Genomic DNA, 26,315 nt, shown 5'->3' on the forward strand with positions numbered 1-26,315 from the left:
GATAATCGTTCAATGTAAAAGAAACTATGACCATCTCTATAAAAGCAGAATTGTTGGCAGTTTACTGCTCTGGAGCTTTCAGGCGTGTTAATATTGTGCCAATAAAGAAAGGCATCGGCAATGATCTTACAGAAGCCACTTGTTGCTCAGCATCAATTTGGGAAGGGTTAAAGGCCCATTTAGACACAAAGATTATCCCTAAAATGCCATCTTGGTAAAAGCATGGTGGTAAGGGGTTTTGGGATGATTTGAGTTATTTTGCACCATCGCACCTCACAATCATTGAGTCAACCACAAGCAGCTCTGTATTCTAGAGTAAAATGTGAGGTCATCTATCCAAAAGCTACAGCGAGACCAATATTTGGTCGTGCAACAGGACAATCAGCTCATGCACACCAGCAAATCTACATCAAGATGGTTATTGTAATGGCACAAAGTCCAGACCTCAACCCAATTGAAATGTTGTGGCAGGACCTTAAAGAGAGCTGTGCATAAACGAACGCCCACAAACGTCAATGAACTGAAGCAAGTTTGTATCAAAAAAAGTGGGCCAAAATTCCTCCAGATGACCACGAGAAACTCATATACAGAAACTGATTACTTCAAGTTATTGCTGCTAAACTTGGTTCCCCAAGCCATTGAATCATGGGTTGTACTTACATTTTTTACAAATTGATTCTGCATTTTGGCCTAGCTTATGTTAAAATAAGAACAGTGTAATTTGTCATGATCCGTTCATCTGAGGTTGTGTTTATTTAATTTTAGGATCTTCTAAAATGACCAGATTTCTATTTCTATTTTTTATTATGTCCGGATACATAAAAACCATGGAATTCGAATACGGTACACTTATGTTTTTCTTACCACTTAATGATAGAATTTTTACAAAATGTGAACATCTCTCAAAACAAGATGTCAGCTTATGCATCTTAAACAAAAATACTGTAAAATGTAGTAGCCATTTAGTCCAATCTGGAGCCAGTTTGAGTTATTTTTGTTTCAACAGACGGGAAAGAAAAGGTTTCCTAGGGACATTGGGTACCTATAAATTAATTATGGGCTGTGTTACAGCCACAGATAAATGCAAAAGTGTGGTTCTCGCTGTACTAGCATTTACAGACTTAGAAAGCAAAATGAAGAATAAGCAACAAAGGCTAGGCTTATGTAACATTTAAGTGATTTGTTCTCCTGTATGTCCATCTGTTCAGATTAAAAGGAGGACCAGATCACACTTGGCAAGAGTTTAAGATTTCCTCCTTATGCCCAGCTGCGATTCTTCTTTAGCTCCAAGACAACATGCAGGAGAACATATCTCCTGAATGTTATGCAAACCTGGCCTAATAGAAATTACAGTTATTTTAACTGCCAAACACTTACATTTGATTTTTAGCCGCTTGTCTCTGAGCCTTGCGTTCTTTCCTCTTCTGATCAGGTGGCTTGGCAAAAACAATTTCAATGTTCTCACCTTCTAACTCTTTCCCATTCATTTCTTCCATTGCCTAATTAAAAAAAATAAAAAAATGTTGCTAAAGATTAGCAATATTCTACAGTCAGTACTCAGAACAAAAAAGAAATTGCTTAAAAAATAAAACCTGAAAGCCGCATTTAGTGCCAAAAAAATTAAACATCTAAAAGGCCCATTCATAAAGCCAACACAGAACAAAAGGGTACCGTAATACAGGTTAAAGAAACAGCTTGAAAATGCTGTCAAATTTAATTTGGCTGGGAAGGTAAAACTGAATATTCATTCTAAGTCGTGACCATTGCATACAGTAGTATGTTTAAATTATTATAAAACTTAACAGTTGTAGAAAGTTTCAGAAAAGTGAAATACCTTATCTTACATTTGACAACCATGCTGCACGCCTTAGTTTATGAATCAAACTGTAGGATGCCGAATTACTTTATCTTGGCACTTACCTTTACAGCACCAACACGGTCATCAAAGTGAATAAAAGCATAGTCCTTTAACTTTTTAACCCTTTCCAGTTTGCCAAAGTTGCCAAACGCTTTCTCTAAGATTTCTTCAGTAACTGTATTTGCAAGGTTGCGAACAAATAACACTTTAACCTAAAAAGAAAAAGAAAAAAGTAAACAAGCATTCTGAATATGTTATTAAAATTATAGCCGCTTTGACCGTCTAAAATATATTCAGATTTCTTAACCACATCTAAAGTTATTATTACATATCCAGGGTGTCAGAGTAGCCTATTTTTTTATGAGCAAACTTCTGCCTGGAATGTTTCGTAGTGTGACATAGATCACAGATTCCATGTCATCGCTAGGCGATGATGCGGAAAAGCAGGAGTTTTTGTTTGCTTTTTTTTAAAAAAAGAAAACTGTACTGCCCATGTCCGACGGGAAGCTATGCGGACCATCCGCAGAACAGATGAAGAGGAAAGAAAGCAGGTGTGTGGGAACGCCGCTACTGCCAGGGCCAGATTCCGCTGTGGGATTCCACATGCGGAATCAGACGCATCCGTGTGCAGGTGGCCTAAGTGTTTAAAAGTGGTCACACATTCTTGCTTCTCTGCAGTAACCCTGCCATTCTTTAGATTTAACTATTTTTCAGTAGACAACCCCCTTAAAAGGGCAACTTCCATCTTATTTTATAATAAAGGTTCCAACCTCTGTACCACCACTCACTTATCCAGAGATCATAAAATCTGCAGCGCTGATTAAGTGCCCTAGAAGTGCTTTTGGCCATCGACTGATGGGGGATGCTCTACAGACACTTGCACAGCCAATGGTCAGGAGCATTGACAAACAGAAGAAAAAAAAACAAAAACCTTTGAATCAGATGTAGTCATGCAGCCCCTTTATTCTCAGGATCAAGAAGCCCCAGAGGTACAATCCCAACTATAATATTAGAGTGGCATAGCCTTGCAATATTTCATCATTATAAAGATGGCAATAACCTTTGATGCCTGTGAGTAAGCATCTATAAAGTGCCACGATGGTGGTTTATTTAGGGTATATTACCTTCGCCATGACCTCTGGATCAGGATCTTCAATTGGGTCGGCCCACTCCACTGTCACAACATTGCCCCATACTTTTACTTTGCCACTCATTAGCCGGCGTCTAGCTTGAGCAGCCGTTTTATGATCCTCATACTCAAGGAAGCAGAAACCTCTATTCTTTTTTTTATCATCTGGCTGATGGTACAATATGACATCGGTAAGACCCTCTGAAACAATGATGAAGAAGTTAATGCAAAAAACAAAAAAAATCCTTAAAACAAAGCACATTTTACAGTTCAGAGTTCACAGAGCAGATCAATCTGCACTAAAGTTCAGTTTCAGAAGTCTATGGCCCTGGTAAACCTTTTTCAGAAAAATTTTTGAATCTAAAAAGACTGTCCAGTTTATATTGGCTGTGTCATGGAAGCCATGTTATCCAAAAAGGATTGGGGATAATGGTGATCGTTGGGATCCAGCCACTGGGACACCAATAATCCAGAGGATGAGGCATTCCAAAGTTCCCTGTATGAATATAGCAATGGTGTGCACGCTCGACTGCAGTTCCATTCATGCAAACTTTTGGAACTGCTGTAGTAGAGATCAAGAGGGGTCCCAACTGTTAGACTCCCTAAAACCAAAGCTATCTCCTACTATGTAGAGGGGATATTGTCCCATCATAGCAAATGTCCTTTAAGAACCCTGCAGAATTCCCTCAAAAACTGTGTGCAAGTGTACCTAGAAGAATTAATGCCAATTTAAAGGCAAAGGGTGGTCACACCAAATAATGGTTTGTCTTGGATTTCTCTTTTGTTCATTCACTTTTTGTCAATTAACAAAATGCAAACTATGAGTGCTTGAAAGCATTCTTATTTTGCAACATTTTTTTGCACACCTACCTAAAACTTTTGCACAGTACTGTATGTAAAAAAAAATTCCAGATCTCATTCTTATTAAAAAACACTTACCGGTGACTTTACTAAATTCTTCAACAATTTGTTCCTTTGTTTTACTTTTTGGAATAGACCCAACAAAAAGCCTATTATTGGCAACAGAGATGCAAACGCCAATGTGTTTTCCTGATCGAATTTCATGATTGTTGTACTGTAAAGATGAAAGTTAATAAAGCTGAAAACACATACTATAAAGGCTTACTCACTAAAAACGGTATTCCTGCCACAATCCCCACCTATTCATTGGATAGATGATAAAGATAAGTGGTGATCCTACTACTGATCCCCACCAAAGGCTAGAACTGGCCTCCCTTACCGCTCCATTTAATCTCTCAGAGCTATAAAAGCAGTCAGGAACAACTGACAGTCCTCCCCCAATCAGGCGATAAATGTTTGTAGCCCCTTTACAAAACTATATTTGCTCAAAATACATAAACTCCACATTATGCACCATAAAACCGATAAGTAACTATTTCCACCTAAGTACAAGGGTCCAGCGTCTGATTTTTGCCAGTTTTTGAGCAATTATATACTCTATACTAGCCAATGGAGTTGGTATACCCCTTTCCATCTAAGAGCGTATTGGAGAAAGGATCGGCTAGCCTTATTTTGTTACCACTGCTATATCCAAATTTAAAGGGTGCTCCAGTTGCAGGACAAACTTTCACACATTCACTGGCTGAGGGAAAACAAAGAACTTTGAGGGTCTGACCGCAATCTACTAACACCCTGAGAATGGGGGGCCCATTTATCCCGTCCTCCTCACTTCCTTGTTGCTTCTGCCATGTCACTGACTAGAGGGCAGGTCACACTGGTGTACTGCCACTACGATCAGTTTTCACTCATCCAGTGGATGGTTAAAAACTCAAAACTTTGTCCCATATCCGGAATACCCCTTTAAGAACTAGATGCATAATAATGAATGTGAAAGGCTAAACTAAAAACATTTGTCTTTCCAATGTAAATCTTGACACATTCATGCCATGAATTAGATTGGAAAGCAATATTAATGCAAGCCGATTAGTACGTCAAAAAGCAAAAGCAGCACTTTCTCTGTAGTACAAGGTGCAGTATGTAATCAAATAACACTCACCAACTTGACAGCCTCCTGGGCAGCCTCTTTTGTACAAAACGTCACAAAGGCATAGCCTCTATTTAAACCAGTTAAAGGATCCATCATTAAACGGAGATCCCAAATTGGCCCGGCCTTTTCAAATAGTGGAACAAGTTCATCTTCAAAAAGATCTCTAGGAATTTTGCCCACAAATATCTAAAATGATAAATACTAGATGAACAACGGAAATTATAATATGTATACACATATATGTATATGTTATAGAAACACATTTTTCTTTTAACATTTTCTTTGTTACCTCTGTGCCAACAGAAGGTTGCTGCCCTGAGTGAACTGTGCTTGGAGGTGGACCACCATATTTCCTTTGACCAGTTGTCACATCTAGAGTATAACCTGTTCTTTCAAGAAGGGCCTAAAATCAATACAAAAAGTTTTATAAAACACAAAGAAAAATAAAAAAGCTAAGACAGTGATCATTTTAAAAAGCCACTTACACATGCCTTGCCCACTGAAATGTAAGGAGTAGTACTGAACTCCTTCCCTTACAAGTACATCATTAGTGGGACCAAAATGCTACATGTACAATACCAGTGAAAAGTTTGGACTTGCATGAAAAAATGCTTGTTTCCCTTGATTCAGAGACAGTTGGAACTAAGAGCTTGGGATTTAACTTATCCCCCACATAAACACAATACCGAATTTGATGTTTATATATGAATACATTGTGAGTTTTGTAAAGAGGTTTGCATTTTTATGCAGATTTTATAAATCAAAATTACAAATGAATATTAAAAACTTTGTAATTCCTCTCATTACAGAAAAATGCTTTTCACAATTTATTAGCAGTGTTTTCTCCTCCCCTGCTTCCTGAACATACAATAAAGTTGACATGTCATTTTTGCCACATTATTTAAGCCGCAAAAACGAGATGTGCCCAAGTTATAGGAATTTAAGGCTTTTCCCCCAATTTCATCACAGTTAGAAATTTTTAAACATTTATCAGTATATTAAATTATACCACTGAAAAATACACCTGATCCTGTGAAAAATGAATCCTTAGATGGGTAGGTCAGTGGAAAAATAAAGAAGTCGTAAAAAGAATAAAATGAATAAAAACAAATGGCTGCTTTCTTAGATGGGTAAGTGGACTTAATGTTATGCAGTTTTAGACCTCCATGTTGAAAACTGTATAAAATAAATATAACATCTACCATGGCGCTGGAGTGCCATCTCAGCATCTGACAGGTGGCGTCCCCGGTCTTCTAATTAACAATCCTCTGGCATGTTTACGAGGCGTTACGGATAACATCCCTGTTGGGCCTTCTATTGGCTGCAGCGGTCATATACAAGATAGGTAGAGCTTTTTAAGTTCCACCCTGAGTCTCTTACTTTGTAGTATTCTACAGCATGGCTAGAACACTTTGTATAAGGAGGGGGGTGAAATGACACGCCACCATTGTTCTAAAAGATGCAGTCTGTCAATACTGAAATACTTTTCATTTTATTCAGGCTTAAAGCTTAAAAATCAGTTGGTTCATTCACTAATTGTTCGGTTTAAATACTGACTGTTCAGTCGTTCTCGGTCACTTATACAGTGAATGTGCGCAAATGAATGTTTCACAATGCTGAATTGTTTGGTGTAAACGGACCCTTAGAGTCACTATTTTGAATCATAACTTAACAACCCCTCACATAAGACTAAGTAGTAGAAAAATTTCAACATCAACTCTTCAGAGGAGATTGTGTGAATGAGACCTTCATGGTAGAGTTGCAGCAACAAAACCACTACTGACAGTGACAAAGTGAAAAGTCAGAGACTTGTTTGGGCTATGGAATATGGGCAGTGGACAACAGAACAGTGGAAATTTCTGCTTTTGTCAGAGGAATTCAAATGAGTCTGCTTGTGTTAGATGTAGAGAAGGTGAATGACATCTGGATATGTGGTTTCCATTATGAAGCATAAGGGAGTATATGGGCACATTGCTTATGACACTTGTGATTTGTACAGAATTGAAGGTACACTTAACCAGCACGGCTACTACCGCATTCTGCAGACACATCCCATTCGAAATGGATTGTTTAGGTTGCAATATTTTATTTTTCAACAGGGCAAAACACTTCAAAACTATATAAAATATGAATATACTCACTGCGTGCACGTGTCTCAAACTTAATCCTATGGCAATTCTGTTTTGCACAGAGCGCATCAGCTAGATTAAGGAAAACGCTGCACAATCCAAAAAACACTATATTGCACAATTGCAAAATGAACATCTAAAAATTGCAGTGTGGGATCCAAAAGAGCGCTATAAGAACTCTTGTTTGAAACATGTAACAATCTTTTGGATCCCACTCTTTGCAATTTTTAGATGTTAAAAAAACTAAAAAGTGTTCAAAATGTGCAAAATGACTCCTGAACCCCACTCTACTGCCAGTTTTATATGTTAATTTTTCAGTAACGCAATATAGATTGTGCAGGATTTTTACTTTTGCACTGAACTTCCAGACTGTAGGAGCTACTTGACAAAACAAAGCGACGCCATGCAGGGTCAGATGATCTTTCCTCCAGTCCCTTGACCTAAACTCAAGAGATAATTGGACCGAGTTGAATCAAAGAGTCAAGGCAAAGCAGCCATCAAGTGCTCAACATACATGGGAACTGCTGCTTTAAGACTATTGGAACAGCATCCCTGGTGCCAATCTTATAAAATTGGTTGATAGAATGCCAGGAGTGTGCAAAGCAGATAATGCAATGGAATTGCTACTTTAAAAGTCTAAAATAAACAGTTTTTGAATTGTATTACCTTTTTTGGTCACTGTATAGTTCCATGACTTCTTAGTTCCAATGACTTTACTATTACTCTAAAATGTGTAAAGAGGAAAAATAAAGAACATCCTTTCTATAAGCAGAGGTGTCCAAACTTTTGACTGGTACTGTACATCAGTGATCGGACAGGTACCAAACAGCAGTGCACCCATGTGAATTGCTGCAGTTCTAAATATATAACGGTAGTCAGCCTCAGCACTACCAGCAATTCACTGCCCGGATTCTATTGCCCAATGCCTTCACAGTCTGTGCAGACAAAAAAAGGAAGAGAAAACATTGTTTAAAGCTGGGCATAGATTCTGGCTGGGATTTTACACCTAATGCGGCCTGTCCACGGTGTTGCCAGAGGACGGATCTCCACTGTGAGCCTATCTGACAGATAGGCTCACTGCGGAGAATTGCAGCAATTCGCAGCATGCTGCGATTTGCCAGCCGCGAGTGGAGAATCGCAATGATTCTCCGCTCGTGGACAGGGGACCTGTGCTTTCCTTAGCAACACTATGGAAAGTTTTCACTGCCCTTCCCACGGCTGGATTATTGCTGCAGGGAACGCAATGCAAAAACGCCCGTGGACAGGAGCCTAACAGTTCCCTCCCACCATGAATGGGATTTGGCTAGAGAACCGGGTACAGCCATGAACGCACACAGTGCTTGGTAAATAGGGAACCAAGGCGCAGCATTTGCTGGAACGCTGCTTACCCTACGTTTAAGTGATCAGCAGGTGTGCCGATCAGATATTGTTGGCCTAATCACAGGCCACCATTACCACAGTCCTGGAAAAGCCATTTAAGAAGAAAAAATAGAAATACAAAATGCTTCTGAAGAATTTTTTCCCCGTGGTGATACCAATATCAGATCAGTCCTTAGCATGATTTATTTGTGATTGTTTTTTTTTTACATAGTAGAAAGTTACTTTTGAGAAGAAAAAAAAACAACATGCCTTTATTTTGGACTCATCTGGTCCTTTACTAGAATCTGCAACTTTGGTCCCTTGTTTCTCTCGCTGCCTGTAAGTCTTCATGACTCCACATAAGAAGGCACTTTTATTCTAAAAGATAAATCATGAAAGCAAAATTACCAACAGCAAACCAAAACCAGAGAACGTAAGGTGAAGTAAATGCAAGTGCGTTACATGCTGATGCTACTGGTTTACAGCTAGATTTTCGTGCGGATCTGCACAGGCATTTAGCCCCAGTCAATGGACAAATCCGAGTGCAACTGCCTGACGCAGTTTCTACGTCAAAAATGGAAAGGTCACTCCTTTTTTTCTATAATGCGGATTTCCGTATGAACTACGGCATAAGTTTTCGTTACAATTTACGAGGAACGTTAGATTGCTTTTAAATCCCCCCAATATAAAATACCTCTTATGCTTCCCCAATTTCTGTTTATAAGAATATGCAAAGCAATTAATATACATATTTATCATCACAGTATATTATAAACTGGAGTAGTCATACACCTGTCTGTCATATCTACCACATTGCACAAAAGTTCATAACAGATACAGGGAGATAACATTAAAGCAACACACGGGCCAGGAGAAACAAAGATGGCTGCACCAGCTTCTCTCAAACCGCTCATAGGGATGCATGGGTGTCCGCTAATTAAAGCATGCGGATTTGATTTGCGGACTTCTGGTCCGGAAAACAAAAATCACAGCATGCTCCATTTCTGTGCGGATCTCACACTGACAGCTTCCATTGAAGTCAATGCTAGCTGTCAGATCCACAGCACACAGGTAGCTGGCACTGCAGATGTGCCGAGGGATCAGTGGCACACCCACACGCATCCACAGTGCAAAAGAAAGAAGACAAGGGACAGGAGGGAGAAGACCTGGACAGATCCGCAGAAGACCTGGGACAGGTAAAAAAAATTTTAAAAAATGTCCTTGGCCTCGGGCAGTGTTGGCTCCTGCTGCGGGTGGAATTCGATCCGCCCGTGTATATGAGGCCTTAATCGTGCTGACCCATCAAATAAAATTATGTCATTTTTGCTGCCGTGTGTTCGCCATAGAAACATGCAATGTACAAATATGAACTCTGTTCTTTTGAATGCGGTCGTCTAAATGAGATATTAGTTTTCTCACACAGCGACACAGAAAAAAAATCGGGGTATGTCATATCTTTTAGCGCTCCCTCGTAAGACCTCGCCCATTGTTTTTAATGGGGCCAGCAAAAACATCAAGGTGCACACAAGTGTGATGTTTCCCACTCAAAACAATGGCAAGCACTTGCCAATCGCTCCTTCACTGAAATGATGCAAAACATTTTTGACACAAAAATGCCTTGCAATCTGCGGGGAAAATCGCACGGTCCCAAGCGCAATTTCAGCCCAAGTTTCACGCTCCGATATCATGCTCCCCGTGTGAAGTTAGCCTTAGAATGTATTTATTTTTACAGTTTCAGTACTTTAAATAGCACCATTAAAAAATACAACTAGTTCCGCTAAAAACAAGCCCTCAGACAGCTACGTCACTGGATAAATAAGATTGGATTATTTTGAAAGTGGGGGTGAAAAACTGAAAATGTTGAGAAAAAAAAAAGGTTGCGTCCTTAAAGCAACCCCTAAAATAACTGCTTAAGCTGTCAAGTTTACCTGTACATGCGAGAGGTCACTATCCTTAAACTGTTGTAGCACGGCTAATGCACCTTCTTCATTGAACTCTTTCAAAGCTTCAATAGCTCTTTCATCTAGATCACTGTGCGCGACTAATCCTGTAAAAAAAAATAGCACATATAATAAACTTTATTACATATAGATACAGAGAAGCACAGCATATTACCACCTTTATATTCTAAAATGTGACAGAATCAAACCCAACTTTGGAAGTTTTGCTCCTACTCCTGAAGAAGGGCTGCTTTGATACAACAGGATTTTGTGTTTGGATTTCTGGCAAGTTTAGAGTTAGGGGGCGTTCACACTTCGCAGAATGTGCAACGAAATTCTGCAACAAAGTACAATGGAAGGGAGTTGTGTTAACAAACCCCATTAACCCTTTCCAATCCACTGTCTGACATCTACCTACATTCTGATTGAAGCTTGTACAGCTCCAATGTTAGACGACATCAGACAGGGTATTCTTACTGTCTATTGCCAGCCACTCTGGCGTCGGAGCCTCTCTGGCGCACACATACTGGCTTTAGCCAGCAGATGGCGCTGTTGTATAACAGCAAAAAGAGAAAGCCTTTTAGGAAACCCTAAATCCAAAATTAGATTGGAAAGGGTTAACTCACAGCAGAAGAAATCTGCAGTGGATTCTAGTCACATTGCAGATTTTGAACACTACAGCATGCTCTGTCAATGAAGTGTCGGACTTTCACCTTAGATTTTATTTATTGCAATGCAATGAATAAAGTCTACAATTAAATTAGGTGCGGATTTCGTTGTGAAATTTACTTGTGGAAAATTACCATTATGCACGCACATCCCCTTACTGTAGGCATTTTGTGAATGTAGTGACCATTCCCCTTAAAGGGGTTGTCCAGTTATTATATGAAATGTTGATGGCAGGTGCACATGTGATTGAACATCAAATCCAGTGGTACTTACCTGTCCTCAGCCCCGGCGATCCAGCACTGCAGCCCTGTGATCCATCACCAGATCGCCAGGGCCGAGGATAGGCAAGTACTGTTGGATTTATTTAATCACAAGCACACCTGCCATTAAAATTTCACATAGAAGCATTAGAAGGGCCGTACGGTTACTAGGCGATGATACTTCTGGCACACAATAGAGCAAACCATTTATGAATCATTGCAAAAACAAACCTAAGTGTGTCTCATGTGAAGTGTGATGTGCAGCAGACTCCTGATGATCCGCAAGTGCCATCACCTGACCAGCGGTGCTGCGCCAGGTCAAAGTGAGCGCTGCATCTTCTAAAAGCAGCATCCTCATCAATGGTGTGGATTTTGACTCGTTTTGGATGTGGGAATTCTGCTGAATTTGCTGCAGCATTTTCACCCTGTATAACTTGTCAGACAACCTACGCTCATCTACTAGCCTGTGTTACACCCATCATTTCTATAATATACTTGCATTAAAAATGTTGCTGGTTTACCACTGTAAATCACATTTAAGTGCCTACCACTAAGGGGTCTCCCTTCTAGCTTCTCTGCTATGTGCAGAGCTTTCTTAGTAACATGAACTCAGGGATGTTTCCATACCAACAGGGGGAGGAGCTATCTTCACAGGGGTGCTCCCATGCCCTCAGAGGCTGTAAGCTGACAGGTCTGCAGACACTGTGATAATGATCCCCAGTCTCTATCTCTCCTGCTGTTACAGGATGTGGGTGTGTCTTGTGTACCCATTATGGGTCATTTACACGGGACGATTATCGGTCAAAATTCGTTCAAGCGATGCCATATAAGTGATCATTGTTACGTGTGAGCGCTGCTATCGTTTACCTTTCGGCTGAACGATGATTTTAGGGGGAGCTTAAAATCCATTGTTCAGCTGAAGAGAGAAATTTGGGACCGCATGCGGTGTTCTGCATGGGAGTCAGAGATAACATTGTATTCTGCCAAAAGCCCCTGCGAGAACAACACAGCTGTGCGCAGAGCTTAGACCACATACTGGGCTCTGCAAACAGTTCCCAGAGGCCCTTACACACAAATGAAGCTAAGTGTTAATGGACATTAGTGTCCATTAACACAATGCAAAATGATCGCTAAAACTGTCACTTTCAATCGTTTGAAAGACTGTCTTTGCGTGGAAATGGGCCTTAATTTGAGCCATAGTCGTGCAGTGTGAATGCACAAAAATCGTTCACTTTTCAGACAGCGTAAATACCATTGGTGGATCGTGGGCTTTTCGTTCAGTGTAATCGCTCCCTGCTTTACATAGAAGATGAAGCACTGAGCGAGAAGCCAGCGATAAGTCTGCCAGTGTAAACAATCTGCACTAGCGCTAACGACCTTAACGATGACATCAGCACTCATGCAGTCGTTTAACCGACTGTCGACCCATATAAAATACACACAATACTGAATTTGTTAAAAATTTGGATGGAAAGTATCTACATGCCTGATCGTCTTGGAAAAAACGGGACAGAGGCATTCAAATACTTCCTTCCTGCTGATGGACCAAAGACAATGCAGCTTGGGAAATAAGAGCAAGGAATTCAGAACAGTAAACTACTGGCAAAATAGCAGGCTTGATAAGACGCCCCGTCCCTGAAAGTGGACTGCAAACAGCAGAAAAATAAGGAAGACCATCTGAAAATCAGCACTTAGACATGAAACATTGTGCAAACGACTGTCAAAATGGATTGAAAAACTTAATTTCAAAGTAAGATGAAATGGGGGGGTGGGGGGAGAGAAAGCGCTATAGCACCATTTTTTGAGGGAGGTTTCTTTTATAGCATTCACAATGACATGTTAATTTAGTTCTATGGGTCAGTACAATGATGTGGAGAAAGTTTATAGCTTTTTTTTCTCCTTCACCTTATATCTGCCAATATTCCAGAATTGAATCAGTGGAGTCACACAGCTGGTGCCTTGCTTTGTATTAGCCAATAGAGGTCAGTATTTTTTGCAGATGTTGACATGTGATGCCAACATGCAGCATTTGTCATTTTATGTTGTATTACACACAATATAACCCAAATAAAAGTAGGACACAAACCTAGCACATATTGTATAAGGCTGCCTGTCCATGGGAGTTGCGGTATCCCGTGGCACATCGCCGCCGCGAGAGCCACCGCCTGGGAGCAGGAGCCGCAGACGGATCTCCGCTGTCAGCCTATCCGACAGATAGGCTGACCACGGAGAATTGCGGCAATTCGCAGCACTGATTCACAATGATTCTCCGCTCGTGGACAGGGGGGCGGCGCTTTCCATAGCAACGCTATGCAAAGCTTCAGACAGCGTGATTCGTCGTCGATTTACCGTCGGCGGAATCATGCCTCCGGACAGGAGCCCTTAATTGAAGGACGGAGGGGGGGGGGGAGCTAAAGAATCTTTTTAATGATCACAAAAGCAGAAAAACTGATCCGCATACTTGGGCATTGCAGTATATACTTTTACCAGTAGCCTATTAAGCCCTACTAGGCATAACAGGTTGAAATCCTTGGCAGTCATGGGGACCTTCACTCAGCTCCCAAGCAGCCATAACAGCTGTACAGCACCCTACAGTCTTATTACATGGGGCCTCCTGTTCATGGGCGTAGCAATATCCTGCCGCGGATTTCTGCTGCAGGAGCCGTCCCCGGGGAGCACTTTGGCACCGTGATTTTCCAGGACGAACATATCTGATAGGTTCATTGTAGATAATCGCGGCAAATCGCAGCATGCCGTGATTTTTAACGCGAGTGAAAAATCACAAGCGATTTTCCGCTCGTGGACATTGGTGCTGCGCTTTACATAGTTATCCTATGGAAAGCATTTACTGTGTTACCTGTGTGCAAATTGTCGCCGTGGGAAACGCAGTGAAAAAAAAAAACCGCCCGTGGACAGCACCGATCACAGCATCTAAATGGTTAAACAGCTGGAAACTGATATCTCCGATCCCAGCTGCAGTTGTACTTTACAGACAGTACCCGCCACATATTCAGCTTGTTCTATACTCTGCTACCCAACATTCACCGTACATGCATGTGGAATGGCCCAAAGGCATTTTCTTAACAGTCATTCATGACATATCAGTTTTCTTAAATGAATTTAAGGCAGAGATGTTAAAATTATCACCCCTTCCCCAATGCTCACTACTATATATGCATCTCTCCCGTTCTAGCAACACGCAAACATTTACATACATGTCCATGATATTAGCTACTCAAACCCGTAAGAATGCAGCCTACTGTGGTACTTAATGAAGCTAAGATTTTCTTGAAGAGCTGAGGGAAATGTTGTCTCCAAATATCAAAAGTCTTAACTTTTTTAGTTTTTCTGCCAATATAGCCATAGCTGCATAACATTTTGGGGTAAATGTATAGTGCATAGCTTTTTGTTGTTGGGTAGAATGGCTTGAAAAAAATTGCCACAGCAAATCCATGGTTTTATTTTTTTTAAGAGTCTTCTACTTTTGAAGAATAAAAACACTACTTTGGAAAAACTATTTTTGGCATTGCTGCATTCAAAGACCCATAGCTTATTTTAATGTAAATGGTGCCATGCCAAAGGTTTTTTCTTTCCATGGCAAGCTGTAGTTTTCATTGGTAACATTTTGGGGTACGTAAGACTTTTCGGATAAGTAAAGCTGATTGTTATTTTAGCAGTTTGTGGTAAAGGGGTAAGACAACCCCTTCAATACATTTTTTTATTTCCCAAATGGGGACTTTAATCTTTGTGTTGCTGATCTCTTTCACTGTAATGCTGCTCTACATGTACAGCAGATGTCAGGAAGGTTTTCCCAATGCAGCCTTTCACAACATGATTTTTGAGGAAAACGTCACACAATTCTACCATTGTGCATTTTTTCTTCTGTCAGTGTTTATCAGGTGAGAAACATTGTGGTTTTAAAAGATCAGACATTTATGAATGTGGTAATACCAATTAGGTTCTTTTTTTATGCATATACCTGGAAGTTTTTTTTCAAGATTTTTCTTTTAAATACTTTAAAAATAAGTTTAATAACTTTAATGATTGTTTTTGGTCCCACTTGGGGACTTGAACTTACAATCGTTTTTATAATATACTATTAATGTCTTCTCATTAAGTTCCACCTCAGGTTTTAAAAAGTTTAAGGGCTCCTACCCACATGTGTTTTTTAATGCGAATGTCAATAAGACTTTCTAATGTTAAAAACGCAAGTTTGTGCTTTGCGATTTATGCGTGATGCGTTTTAACATTAGTAAGTCCCCTTGATATTTGCATTAAAAAACGCAAGTGGGTAGGAGCCCTAAAGGAGCATTCCAGTCTACTTTAACTGATGACCTATCTCCCTGGATAGATCCATTAGTAGTTGATGGACAGGGATCCGCTGCTCAATAACCCCCATCCATCAGCAGATTATCAGGCCCACTGACGTAATCATTAATGGTCAGAGGAAGCAGTGCCGGCTCCGTTCCCATCTAAATCAATGGGAGCATCGCGCCACTTCCTGCTTCTCTTATGGTCAGGACATCGCTTCTTGTCCTGAACAGGAGGTATAGGGGCAGCATGGCACTCATATTGATTTCAATGGGAGTAGATCTGGTGCTGCCCTTATTTCCTCTTTCCATTGATGACGATCCCTGGCCAGACAATCAGCAGATAGGCAGGGGGTTGCGAGTGGTGGACCCCTGTCCATCCACCACTGATGACATATCCAGGGAACAGACAATGCAAAAAGGACACAAGCAGCACACTCTTATCCGAATCTGGGCAGGACTAGAGGCAACAGCCACAATAGAACAAGAACCAGGGAATACCTTGGATATCCAGGGAATAGATCAGTTAAAATAGACTGGAACACCCCTTTAAATCCACAGAACCCCATAATCTCAACATGGGATGCCCTCTGCTCACCCTTTCAAATGCTGCAATCAGCTCAATTGTGGTATCTAAATGGTTAAGCATTCAGGAACATCAGTATCTCCGATTGTGAAGGCTGCGACCATGTGTCAATTGTACATTACAGCTAGTTCCCGATCTCACTCCATACTAACCCAGCACAGATCCGATGTAAATGATCATTGCATTGCATGAAAGGGTTGATGTGTTTATTGTAAATAGTAGAGCTCTCATAGTATGTGTGTGATAGGCACCGCAAATATACCACACAAACACACAACTACGTTAGGCCAAAGCCAGCATGATAAAGTTAGACATGACACATGTAAAACAAGAATGTTTCTAAATACTATGATGAGCACAAAAGAGTAAAAATTTGAAATACATTAGAAATTTGTCTAACTCTGATCCTAGTTCTTCAACCCCTAAGGCCTCATGTCCACGGGGAAAAGAATTAAAATCCGCAGCGGATTTTAACTCTTCTCCCGCGCGCAGATCCGCACCCCATAGGGATGCATTGACCACCCGCGGGTAGATAAATACCCGCGGATCGTCAATAAAAGGGATTTTTAAAAAAATGGAGCATGAAAAAATCTGGACCATGCTCCATTTTCATGCGGGTCTTCCGCGGGGACGGCTCCCGCGGGCTTCTATTGAAGCCTATGGAAGCCGTCCGGATCCGCGGGAGACCTAAAATAGGAATTTAAAAGCATTTACTCACCCGCAGCGGGCCGGGAAGGTCTTCTCTTCCTCACGGCCGCATCTCCCTTGCTTCGGCTCGGCGGATGTGCCCGGCGCATGCGCGCGGCACGTCGACGACGTGCCGCCGGCGTGACGAATTCATCCGCCGGCCGAAAAAGAAGATCCGGCCGCGACGCAGAGAAGAAACGGAGCGGATGGGAGGTGAGTTTATTCTCATTTATTCTGATTTTCAGCGCTCATGTCCGCGGGGCAGGAGGGACCCGCTACGGATTCTACATGTAGAATCCGTAGCGGGCCCGATTTTCCCCGTGGACATGAGGCCTTAGATGCAACGGCCAATGCTACCCAGGGTATCAAAGTGGTTAATAGAAGGGTACTCCATCTTTCATTCCATTGTGACCCCCAATCTGATCATAGGGTGTCAAAGGCTCTCCATAGCATCAGTGGGCCTAACAGTGGCCTGCAGGCATACCATGTATGGATGCTTATTAAGCTGCCTGTCAAGTCTACAATAACCATCATAGTACAGGGGTACTGGAGAGGACTACAACAGCGATTACAGGATCGCACATTCAAACCCCCTACTGGAACTTGGAAAATTAAAGCTTAAAATTACAGTTATACTGCGGAAAAGCCATACCTCTTCCATTACATGTGAACTACCCTAAAGGGGTTTTCAGGGCCATTTTTATTGATGATCTATTGTTAGGTCGGGCATCAATAGTTGACCTGCTGGAGTCCGCTGCTTGGAACCCCGACCAATCAGCTGTTCGGTCGCCCACTAGCAACTCTTTCTTTGAAAAAGAAATCCCTATAGCAATTCTACCAAAATGAAATCAAAGTGGTTCCTAAATTACCTTGCGTGGCTTCTAGAACAATTGTCTATCCCAGTCACGATGATATTTGTCAGCACATCCCACGGATTTTAAAAAGATCTTCAAACAAACTAACGTCCAAGTGAACTGTTGGACTCTGCCTAAGCTGAAGAATTAGGGCCCATTCACACTGGCATATTTTCTATCCATATTTGTTACTGCCTGAATATGGACAACACAAGGACCCATTCTCTTAAATTGGTGTATTTAGACACCATAACTGCATAGGCCTGTGTGAATGAGCCCTAAGGGTTAGACAGGATGTCTTTAAGAGGGTTTTCCAGGACTTTACTATTGGTGACCTATCAGGATAGGTCATAAAATGTTGACCGTCAGGGGTCCACCACTGAACGCCTACGGCTCAGCTGTTCACTGGGCCCGCTCTCATTGCTGACAGAGCTAGAAGACCACAGCTCTGTCCGTAAGTGCAACGGTCCAGACTGAATTCAGCGGGAGTTGTGGCTGGAATACTAGTATAGGCTGTGGCTACATAACCCAACCGGGCCGCTGCACTACGGACAGAGCCGTCCACAACAACACTTGGCCCAATATCCGCTGATAACCGAGTGGCGGACCCCTGCCAATCAATACTTACGACCTATCCTGAGGACAGGTCAATAGTCAAGGCCCTGCAAACCTCTCAAATCTGTGGTTTCCTGAGGAAAAAAGCACCACAAGGTGTCCGGCAGCTTCATAGCTCTTCCCCTATTGAAATAACCTACACAATCTGCTTGATTAGGTGGGCAACATATTTCAGCACTACCCATTGTAAGCCCTGTAAGAACCTCACATCAAGAACATGTTTACTGGCCACGTGTCCTAGAAAGCAGTCCATGGACTACTAGATCTAGGACAAGGCTGACTGATGAGGCACCGACCTCTCAGTCCACACTAGTAACCATACTACAGAACAGAAAATGGATCATATTGCCATTGAATCTAAAAACAATCTGGGTAACGTACTAACAGTGCTGTCTACAGCTTTATGTGGGAAAATCTACAGTTACATAAATTTAGCAGTCAGATCTGGTGTCAGAGGAGAAAAAAGCAGCTGTATGACCGGTCACCAGTAGGTACCATAAATGAGACCGTGTGCCCACCTAACCGCACTCCTGCCTTTAAAGGGATTGTATAAATTAAAAGTTGTGTCTAGAAAAAAAAGCGCTCCCATTGTCACAACATAATAGCTCATACCTCTCCCTGCAGGTCCTCCATCAGGAGCTCCGGGTCTTCCTGGGGACATTGCTTACTACCATTATTGATCACCACTGATCTCCGCCAATGGTTGCATTAGGTTTACAGGCTGACCGCAGCCTGCTAATGATATGTCACCAGGAAGACCTAGAGCCGATGGCAGGGGACAGCATCAGCTATTGGTTATGTGGGGGCCATGGGGACTTTTGGGGAAATACTTACAAATCCTTTAAGCAAAGACGTGGGTACAACTAATAAACAGTTGTGGCCAAAAATTCTGAGGACTGACAAATTTTGGTTTTAACAAAGTTCGGTGCTTCTGTAGTTTTAGATCTTTTAGTCAGATGTTTCTATAGTAAATACCAATAACAAAGTAGGAAAGTCGTTTGACTTTAAATAAGGCAGGACACTTTTCCTTTTAACAAGTGCCATAACCTCAGGATTAGAGTACACTGAGGTACAATTATAAGCATTTCATAAGATTTTAAAATTGACAAAAATATTAAGTTTAGGCAAAGACTCAATTACAGTGTTAACCCATTTTTCTCCCCAAGACTTCTGCACTTCGCCCTGGTATGCTGGAGATCAGCTTCTGGCCCAAATCCTGACTGATGGCTACCCAATAGTGCCTAATCAGTACTTGACGTTTATCACAATTTCCGTGGTTTTTTGTCCACCCACTTTGAGGATTAACCACAGGTTCTTAGTAGGATTGAGATCTGGGGAGCTTCCTGGCCATGGACACAAAATGTGCCGGATAAAGCATTGCTCATCACTAAACTGCTCCTGGATGGTTGGGAGAAGATGGTCCTGGAGGAGGTTTAGATCCCATTCTTTATTTGGGGCAGGGTATTAGGCATAACTGAGTGCGCCCGCTCACTTGGGTGGAAAGCGACCCTACAAGAGTGGTCTCAGCGTGCTTTACAATTGGCACGACACATGACTCAAAATAGTGGGTTTTGTTTCACAACGAACTCTATAGTTGTGGCCAAAAGTTTTGAGACTGACACAAGTTCTGTTTGTTTTAGATCTTTTAGTCAGATATTTCTATGGCATAATTAAGTTCAATTATAAGCATTTCATAAGTTTTCAAACTTTTGACAAATATCAAGTTTAGGCAAAGATTTAGCAATTACAGGGTTGACCTTTTTTCTCCCTAAGACTTCTGCACTTCGCCCTGGTATGCTGGAGATCAGCTTCTGGCCCAAATCCTGACCGATGGCAACTCAATCATGCCTAATCAGTACTTGACGTTTATCACAATTTCCGTGGTTTTTTTGTCCACCCACTTTGAGGATTAACCACAGGTTCTTAGTAGGATTGAGATCTGGGGAGTTTCCTGGCCATGGACACAAAATGTCAATGTTTTGTTCACCAAGCCACTTAGTTATCACTTTTGCCTTGTGCCTCATCATGCCGGATAAAGCATTGCTCATCACTAAACTGCTCCTGGATGGTCGGGAGAAGATGGTCCTGGAAAAGGTTTAGATCCCACATTCTTTATTTGGGGCAGGGTATTAGGCATAACTGAGTGCGCCCGCTCACTTGGGTGGAAAGCAACCCTACATGAGTGGTCTCGGCGTGCTTTATTGTTGGCACGACACATGACTCATGGCAGAGCTCTTCTAAAAGGTGTCAAACAGTCTGAAGGGGGCTTTTAAAAAGAAAATATCGTACAGGAATTGGACTGCAGAGGACTCTCTGATGAAACCCCCTTCAGACTGTTTGGGACATCTAGTAGAAGGATTGTCCAGAGAAGAAAAGGTGAGCACTACCATCAGACAGGAAAAAAGCCTGTGTGCTCGTACCCTTAGGCCTCATGTGCACGGGGGAAATTGAATTGTGGAATCTGTGCAGGTCACCTGCGCAGATGATCTACAGTTTAATATGCCCACAGACATTCATTGGGCATCCACAGGTAATAATTACCTGCAGATGTCATTTTATCCCAGTGAATTTAGCCGATCAAGTGTGCAGTTTCCGGCATGGACAGCTTCCATTCAAGTCAATAGAAGCCGCCCGATCTGCGGTACGGCCACGGATGACACTATGACCGTGCCGCGGGAAAGCAAATTAAAAAAACAAACAAAAAAAAAAACAATGCATGCGCACGGCACGCTTGGATGCATCCGCCGTGCAGGAGATCCATCTGCGACAGAGGAGACCGCGCTGCATCCAAACAGGTGAGAAAATGTCATTTTTGGCCTCATAGCTGCGTGCCAGGCTGGAAACCACTGCAGTATTCAGCACTGGGAATCCATGCGTGCCCGTGGACACGAAGCCTTAAAGATCTAAAACCACTTTGTGGAAACCAAAATTTGTGTCAGTCTCAAAACTTGTGGCCACGACTGTAGTGATGGCGAGGAACATTTTCAGACTCGAGTTCTTTTCCTTCCTGACACCTTCAGGGTATGCGCGCCCAGCGCAGGATTACTGCGGAGTCTGCAGTGCATCTACTGAGAAACCACAGAATATACCAAGCGCCGCTCATGGGCTCCAGCTGCAGGTCTGGCAGAGATGTCACCCCTTGGAAAGGATGAAATCCATGCTGACAACTGGCAAAAACCACACGCAAATTCTGAACATGTGGATGAGATTCGCTAAAACACATGCTATTAGGTGAGCCACAGTCACAACTCACTGGAAGAGCCAATTACTAGAACTCTTGGGATATGCTGAAACATGACAGCTTCGCCCATGGCAAACCCGACATGTATCTACAAGAGCATCATGGCACGGAGCTGGGAGCGACACGTGGATCTCTGCTGCGGACGTGACAGTGGATTGGGAGGTTCAGCCCCGTTCTGTAGGGCTGAGCCGCAGCTTTTCCGTGCAGAATCCGTACAAATTACGTGCATGCTTATATTTCTCATTGATTTATGGAAGGGCACAACTCAGACAGATCTTCTGATTGATTGGGGTATAACATATCCCATTCTCTTGCATCGATGTGGGCAGATCTGATGAGTATTTAGGGGCAGAAGTCCACCGCTAAGTGCCCAGCAAACCCTCAATATGTGAGAATAGCCCGAGGGCTCATTTACACCCGCAATTATATATAATGGCCAACTTCTGCTGAAGTTTAAAACTGACAGGACTCGGGCCCATTCAAGTCAACATAAGTATTTTTTTTAACAGACTCCTGTTTTTTGTTAAGTGCCACAGTGCGCCATTTTTGTACAAGGCAAGATAAGGCCCCTTGGTGCGAGCACTGAGACACGACTGACTCCTCGGGTGCCGTTTTCTTGGCAGACAGTTTTTGTGGGGCGGTCTGCATACAAGAATTGGTACAAGAATCACCACTGAAGTAAATGTGTAACAAATAAACGGCAGGCAAGTGGGCTGTGTTCTCACCCATAGTCTTCAATGGGGGTCCTAAACATTAACAGCATCATGTTTTTTTCACGCGCGTAAAAAACGGATTGACCTCACATGACACGTGTAAAGCCAGACAGTTTTCACGGCCCAAAATCCCACATGTGACTACGGCCTTACTGGTAGATTTGACGATACTTTGCGCTTTTTAGACATCTAAGGCTGCCTGTCCATGGGCGGTGCAATATTCCGTGGCAGATTGCTGCCGCGGAGCAGGAGCCAGCAAACGGACCTCCGCGGTGAGCCCATCTGACAGGCTGACCGCGGAGAATCGTGGTAAAGTCGCAGCATGCTGCGATTTGCCGTCCGCAAGCAGAGAATCGCTACGATTCTCCACTCGTGGACGGGGGTGCTTTCCATAGCAACACAAAGAAAAGCATGCACTGCGCTCCCCGTGGCGATAATCCAATGCAAAAACACCCGTGGACAGGCAACCTAAAGCACTGAAGGGGCTGGAAAGTGGGGGGGGGGGGGGGGGGGGGGGCCACAACTATCCACAGGGCCACACTAGGCTGAATGCACACGGGCGTGTTTGCATTGCAGAGCCCGGATCGCGCATCAGACTCCGCCCACAGCATGCTATGGAAAAGCGCTTTTCCATGTCCACGAGCGGAAATCAATTGCACTTTTCTGCTCATGGAGGGGAAAAATAAAATTTGCAGCATGCTGTGTTTCAGCGCAGACTGCTTCTATTGAAGTGAACGGTAGCCGCCCGACCCGCGGCCCTTCCACAAGCACCATTGCAGAATCCGTGTCACCGCCTAGCGATATAATCTGCATCCGCCATACAGACTATAGAGTCGCCGGACAGGTACGCGGGGTCACCGGCCCGCTGCGGGGCCCGACAGGTACACGGGGTCACCGGCCCGCTGCGGGGCCCGACAGGTACACGGGGTCACCGGCCCGCTGCGGGGCCCGACCGTGTGCATTCGGCCTTATACCTGCAGTTCCCATGTTTTTGGAAACCACAAAAAGTTGCTAATTTAGACAAAATCCAAAATGGAGAAAAATCAAGCCAAAATAGAAGCAGTTGTGCAAGAGCCAAGTCTTACCTGAAATGTAAATTTCATCTAGTTTTTCAGCAACTTTCTGTGGTAAACCAGCATCCAGCAAAGTCTGCAAATGCTCTGATGGGGCTACTGCAGCATAAGTGTCCATGGGGTCCTCCGTGCCGTTCCCGTTTACATGTTCCGCGGCCATGGCTCCAGACATCTGTAATAGGCAAGAGGCAGGTGAGTGGTGGCCCCTCCGGGCTGCAGGGAACAAAGCGCCTCCTCCTCCCCCCAGCCGCGGCACGGGACTAGGCCGGAGCCTGCTGCAGACACGTGCTCGGCTCCCCCGGCGGACGCACAGGCCGCGCACACAATGGGAGCCCGGAGCAGCGGGCGGCGGCTCCCCCAGCGCTCCGGCAGCCCCGCACGCTGTGTGCTCGGCCTGGGAGGCTCACGGCCCGCCATGCCCTCCCCGCTGTCCGGCAGCCCGTGCACGCTGCACGCCCGAGCTCCTCACCCGCCAACGTGCTGCTGCTGCTGGAATCCATTTTCCAGAGTTGCCGGCTACGGCCGCTAACAGGCGCGTGACAGGGAGCGGCGGCGGCTTACCTGTCCCGATCCGGGCGGATTGCGGCTGCCTATTCCGTGGTGGGGTGTCAGGGTGTCGGACGAGCGCGCCCCTCGTGTGGTTGCAGCAGCTCCTTGTCCGGCGGAGTGTGGCTGTTGTAAAATGGCGGCCGAGAGAGCCGAACTCACGCCGCTGGCAGCCAGTCCCACCCCTCCGTCGTGCCCGCGCACTCTACCGCGGGGGCGCGCGCGGCTTAGCCAAACGCTGCCATTCATCTCCGGGGTTTCACGAGCTGCCCCTGCCCGCCTCGCCGGCTCCTCCTGCACCGGGGCGGGGCCGTAAGGGAAGCCAGCCAATCCGGGGAGGGAAGCGTGATGACGCGGCAGTTACCTCACGGCTTGGCGCGTACGCGGGCTGTGGCAGCAGCGGCTGCAGGGGAGCGGGCGTGTGAGAAGAGGCGGCTGCTGTGCTGCCGGCCTACCCTTCCGGACGGGGCCCCGGTAACCGCCGTCATGGCCGCCGCCGGTAGTTCACCCGGCGTGATAGCAGCGAGGGACACGCGGTGACTCTTCTGTCCCCTTCACTACCAACTCGTTTATCAGTGTTCTCCATCGTCTCGTTCCCGGAGCAGGACGGCTTCATTTTTCCGTCGACGGGACTTGTTTATTGCGGGGAAGTTGTATATTTCCACAGCGTGTGTGTGATATACATGTATCAGTGGTGGGGGACCTATGGCATGCGTGCAGAGCCCTCCCTGCTGGCACACATCCGCCGCTCACACTTGTGGATGCCTTGCAGGGGCCGCAGACTAACTGTTTCCACCCCTCTTCTGCCTATTCAGCAATGCCAGCAACCTGATTGGTTGTTTGGGTTGGCCGATTCACTGCCCCATCATGAGCGAAATTAGCCTTTTTCACCATGTTTTTTGTATTTTTTTTCATGGTGTGCACTGAGTGGGTTAAATAACTTTTTTTCTGGGTTATTATGAATACTGCAATACCAGAGTTTGGATTAAAAAAAAAAAAAAAAAGTTTCACACGGGCGACTATGGTTTTGCAGTGAGAAAATCGCTCTTTGTTCCCCTGACTTTTCTTGAAAATAACCTCGCATTGCTGCCAGCTGCGATAGAATAACACAATTTTTTTTAATCTCAAGTCACTAGTACTGTCTAATGCTAACACACTGTGTCGCATGAACATCGTAAGTTTTGTGTTGCGATGTGATAAAACGGAGGCTCCATAGGGAAATATGGGAGATAAAAAAAAATCGCGTATCACAGAAAAGTGGGCGCGCCGTGATTTTTTTAAATTACTTGGGTTAGAAAATTGCGCGAGATTTGTGCACTGCAAAACACATCTTTCACGAATATGAAACTCGCTCTTTTGAATGGGGTTAAACACATTAGTGATCCCCCCCCCCCCCCCCCCCCTGTATCACATCAGGTAGCAATCAGCACATCCTAACTTTGGGCTGTCCCCATATCTCCCATTGTTTTCAATGTGGGCCGTGTTAGCTTCAAGGGGAAAGGTGGCTTTTTGACATTTTTATTTTTACCTATTTTTTTTACTTTTTTCTCCCTAGAGCACTTGTTTATCCTCACCTATCATTCATCTAATACATTTACACTTCAGTGGCTTCATAGGTTGGCAGACCTGGAGGCCATAGTCAGGTGGGGGCCGATGGGTGAAAGAGGGAGCCCCCTTCTGTCAGCCTTTTTTCATACCGGGTCACATGGACTGTGGCATGTAAGGGTTAACCAGCTGGGACTGGCGGTTTCTCCGGTTCCTGGCGTTTGAGCAAAGTGCCAGGCTGTTATCTCCTGTGCCAGGCTTCTGATGCAACGCCATAAAAAAAGCGATTGCTCAAGAATAATGCTCCTTGACTGCCGCTATCAAAAGGCACACGGACAGTCGTAAGGAAACGTGTTCCCACCAGGACACGCTGCAGGGACTCTGTATCATGTGCAGCACCATTTTCTATCATGGGTAATGCTTCCAGGGCAGAACTGGGTTATGTTGACATCGAATGGACCATGACAAATTTATTTTTCTTCTGGGTCTCCTTAATTTTGGCTGACAGTAAATCCTCAGTATGAAGTCAGAAGCATAATGTTACAGTATGGGGGCCACATTCTGGATCTGTTGTGTAAACAGGGCTATAGGGTGTGTTCACATGTAGCCCTCAGCAAAAGAAAACACATCAATTGATGCAGATTTTGATTTAATTCCCTGATTTGAAGAGGTTAAATCTGCACTGCAATACCTAGTATAAATTGACATGCTGTAGATTTAACCCCTTAAAGGGATTTAGATCAAAAAATGCTTAAATCTAGGAGATAAAGCGAAGTAGCGGCAGCCTGTTTCT

At 43.8% G+C, this 26,315-nt stretch overlaps 1 protein-coding gene across 8 annotated transcripts in view; it reads right to left on the bottom strand.

Annotated features, from left to right (window-relative positions):
- The window catches only part of SYNCRIP (synaptotagmin binding cytoplasmic RNA interacting protein), a 36,247-nt gene extending 12,079 nt beyond the window's left edge, over positions 1 to 24,168 (bottom strand). For 7 of the 8 annotated variants that reach the window (XM_066605051.1, XM_066605046.1, XM_066605042.1 and 4 more), the window contains exons 1-10: positions 23,993 to 24,150; positions 23,444 to 23,603; positions 10,412 to 10,530; positions 8,754 to 8,861; positions 5,285 to 5,398; positions 5,005 to 5,181; positions 3,927 to 4,062; positions 2,983 to 3,188; positions 1,921 to 2,070; positions 1,378 to 1,499 (exon numbers count right to left, since the gene is read on the bottom strand). In XM_066605051.1, coding sequence (XP_066461148.1) covers positions 1,378 to 1,499; positions 1,921 to 2,070; positions 2,983 to 3,188; positions 3,927 to 4,062; positions 5,005 to 5,181; positions 5,285 to 5,398; positions 8,754 to 8,861; positions 10,412 to 10,530; positions 23,444 to 23,603 — 1,292 coding nt within the window. In that variant the 5' untranslated portion in view covers positions 23,993 to 24,150. Of the gene's footprint in view, positions 1 to 1,377; positions 1,500 to 1,920; positions 2,071 to 2,982; positions 3,189 to 3,926; positions 4,063 to 5,004; positions 5,182 to 5,284; positions 5,399 to 8,753; positions 8,862 to 10,411; positions 10,531 to 23,443; positions 23,604 to 23,992 lie in introns of all 8 variants that reach the window. The other variant, XM_066605058.1, reaches the window with a different exon arrangement.
- Between the last annotated feature and the right edge of the window lie 2,147 nt (positions 24,169 to 26,315).

The sequence above is a fragment of the Eleutherodactylus coqui genome, chromosome 1, assembly GCF_035609145.1.
Source record: "Eleutherodactylus coqui strain aEleCoq1 chromosome 1, aEleCoq1.hap1, whole genome shotgun sequence".
NCBI lineage: Eukaryota > Metazoa > Chordata > Amphibia > Anura > Eleutherodactylidae > Eleutherodactylus > Eleutherodactylus coqui.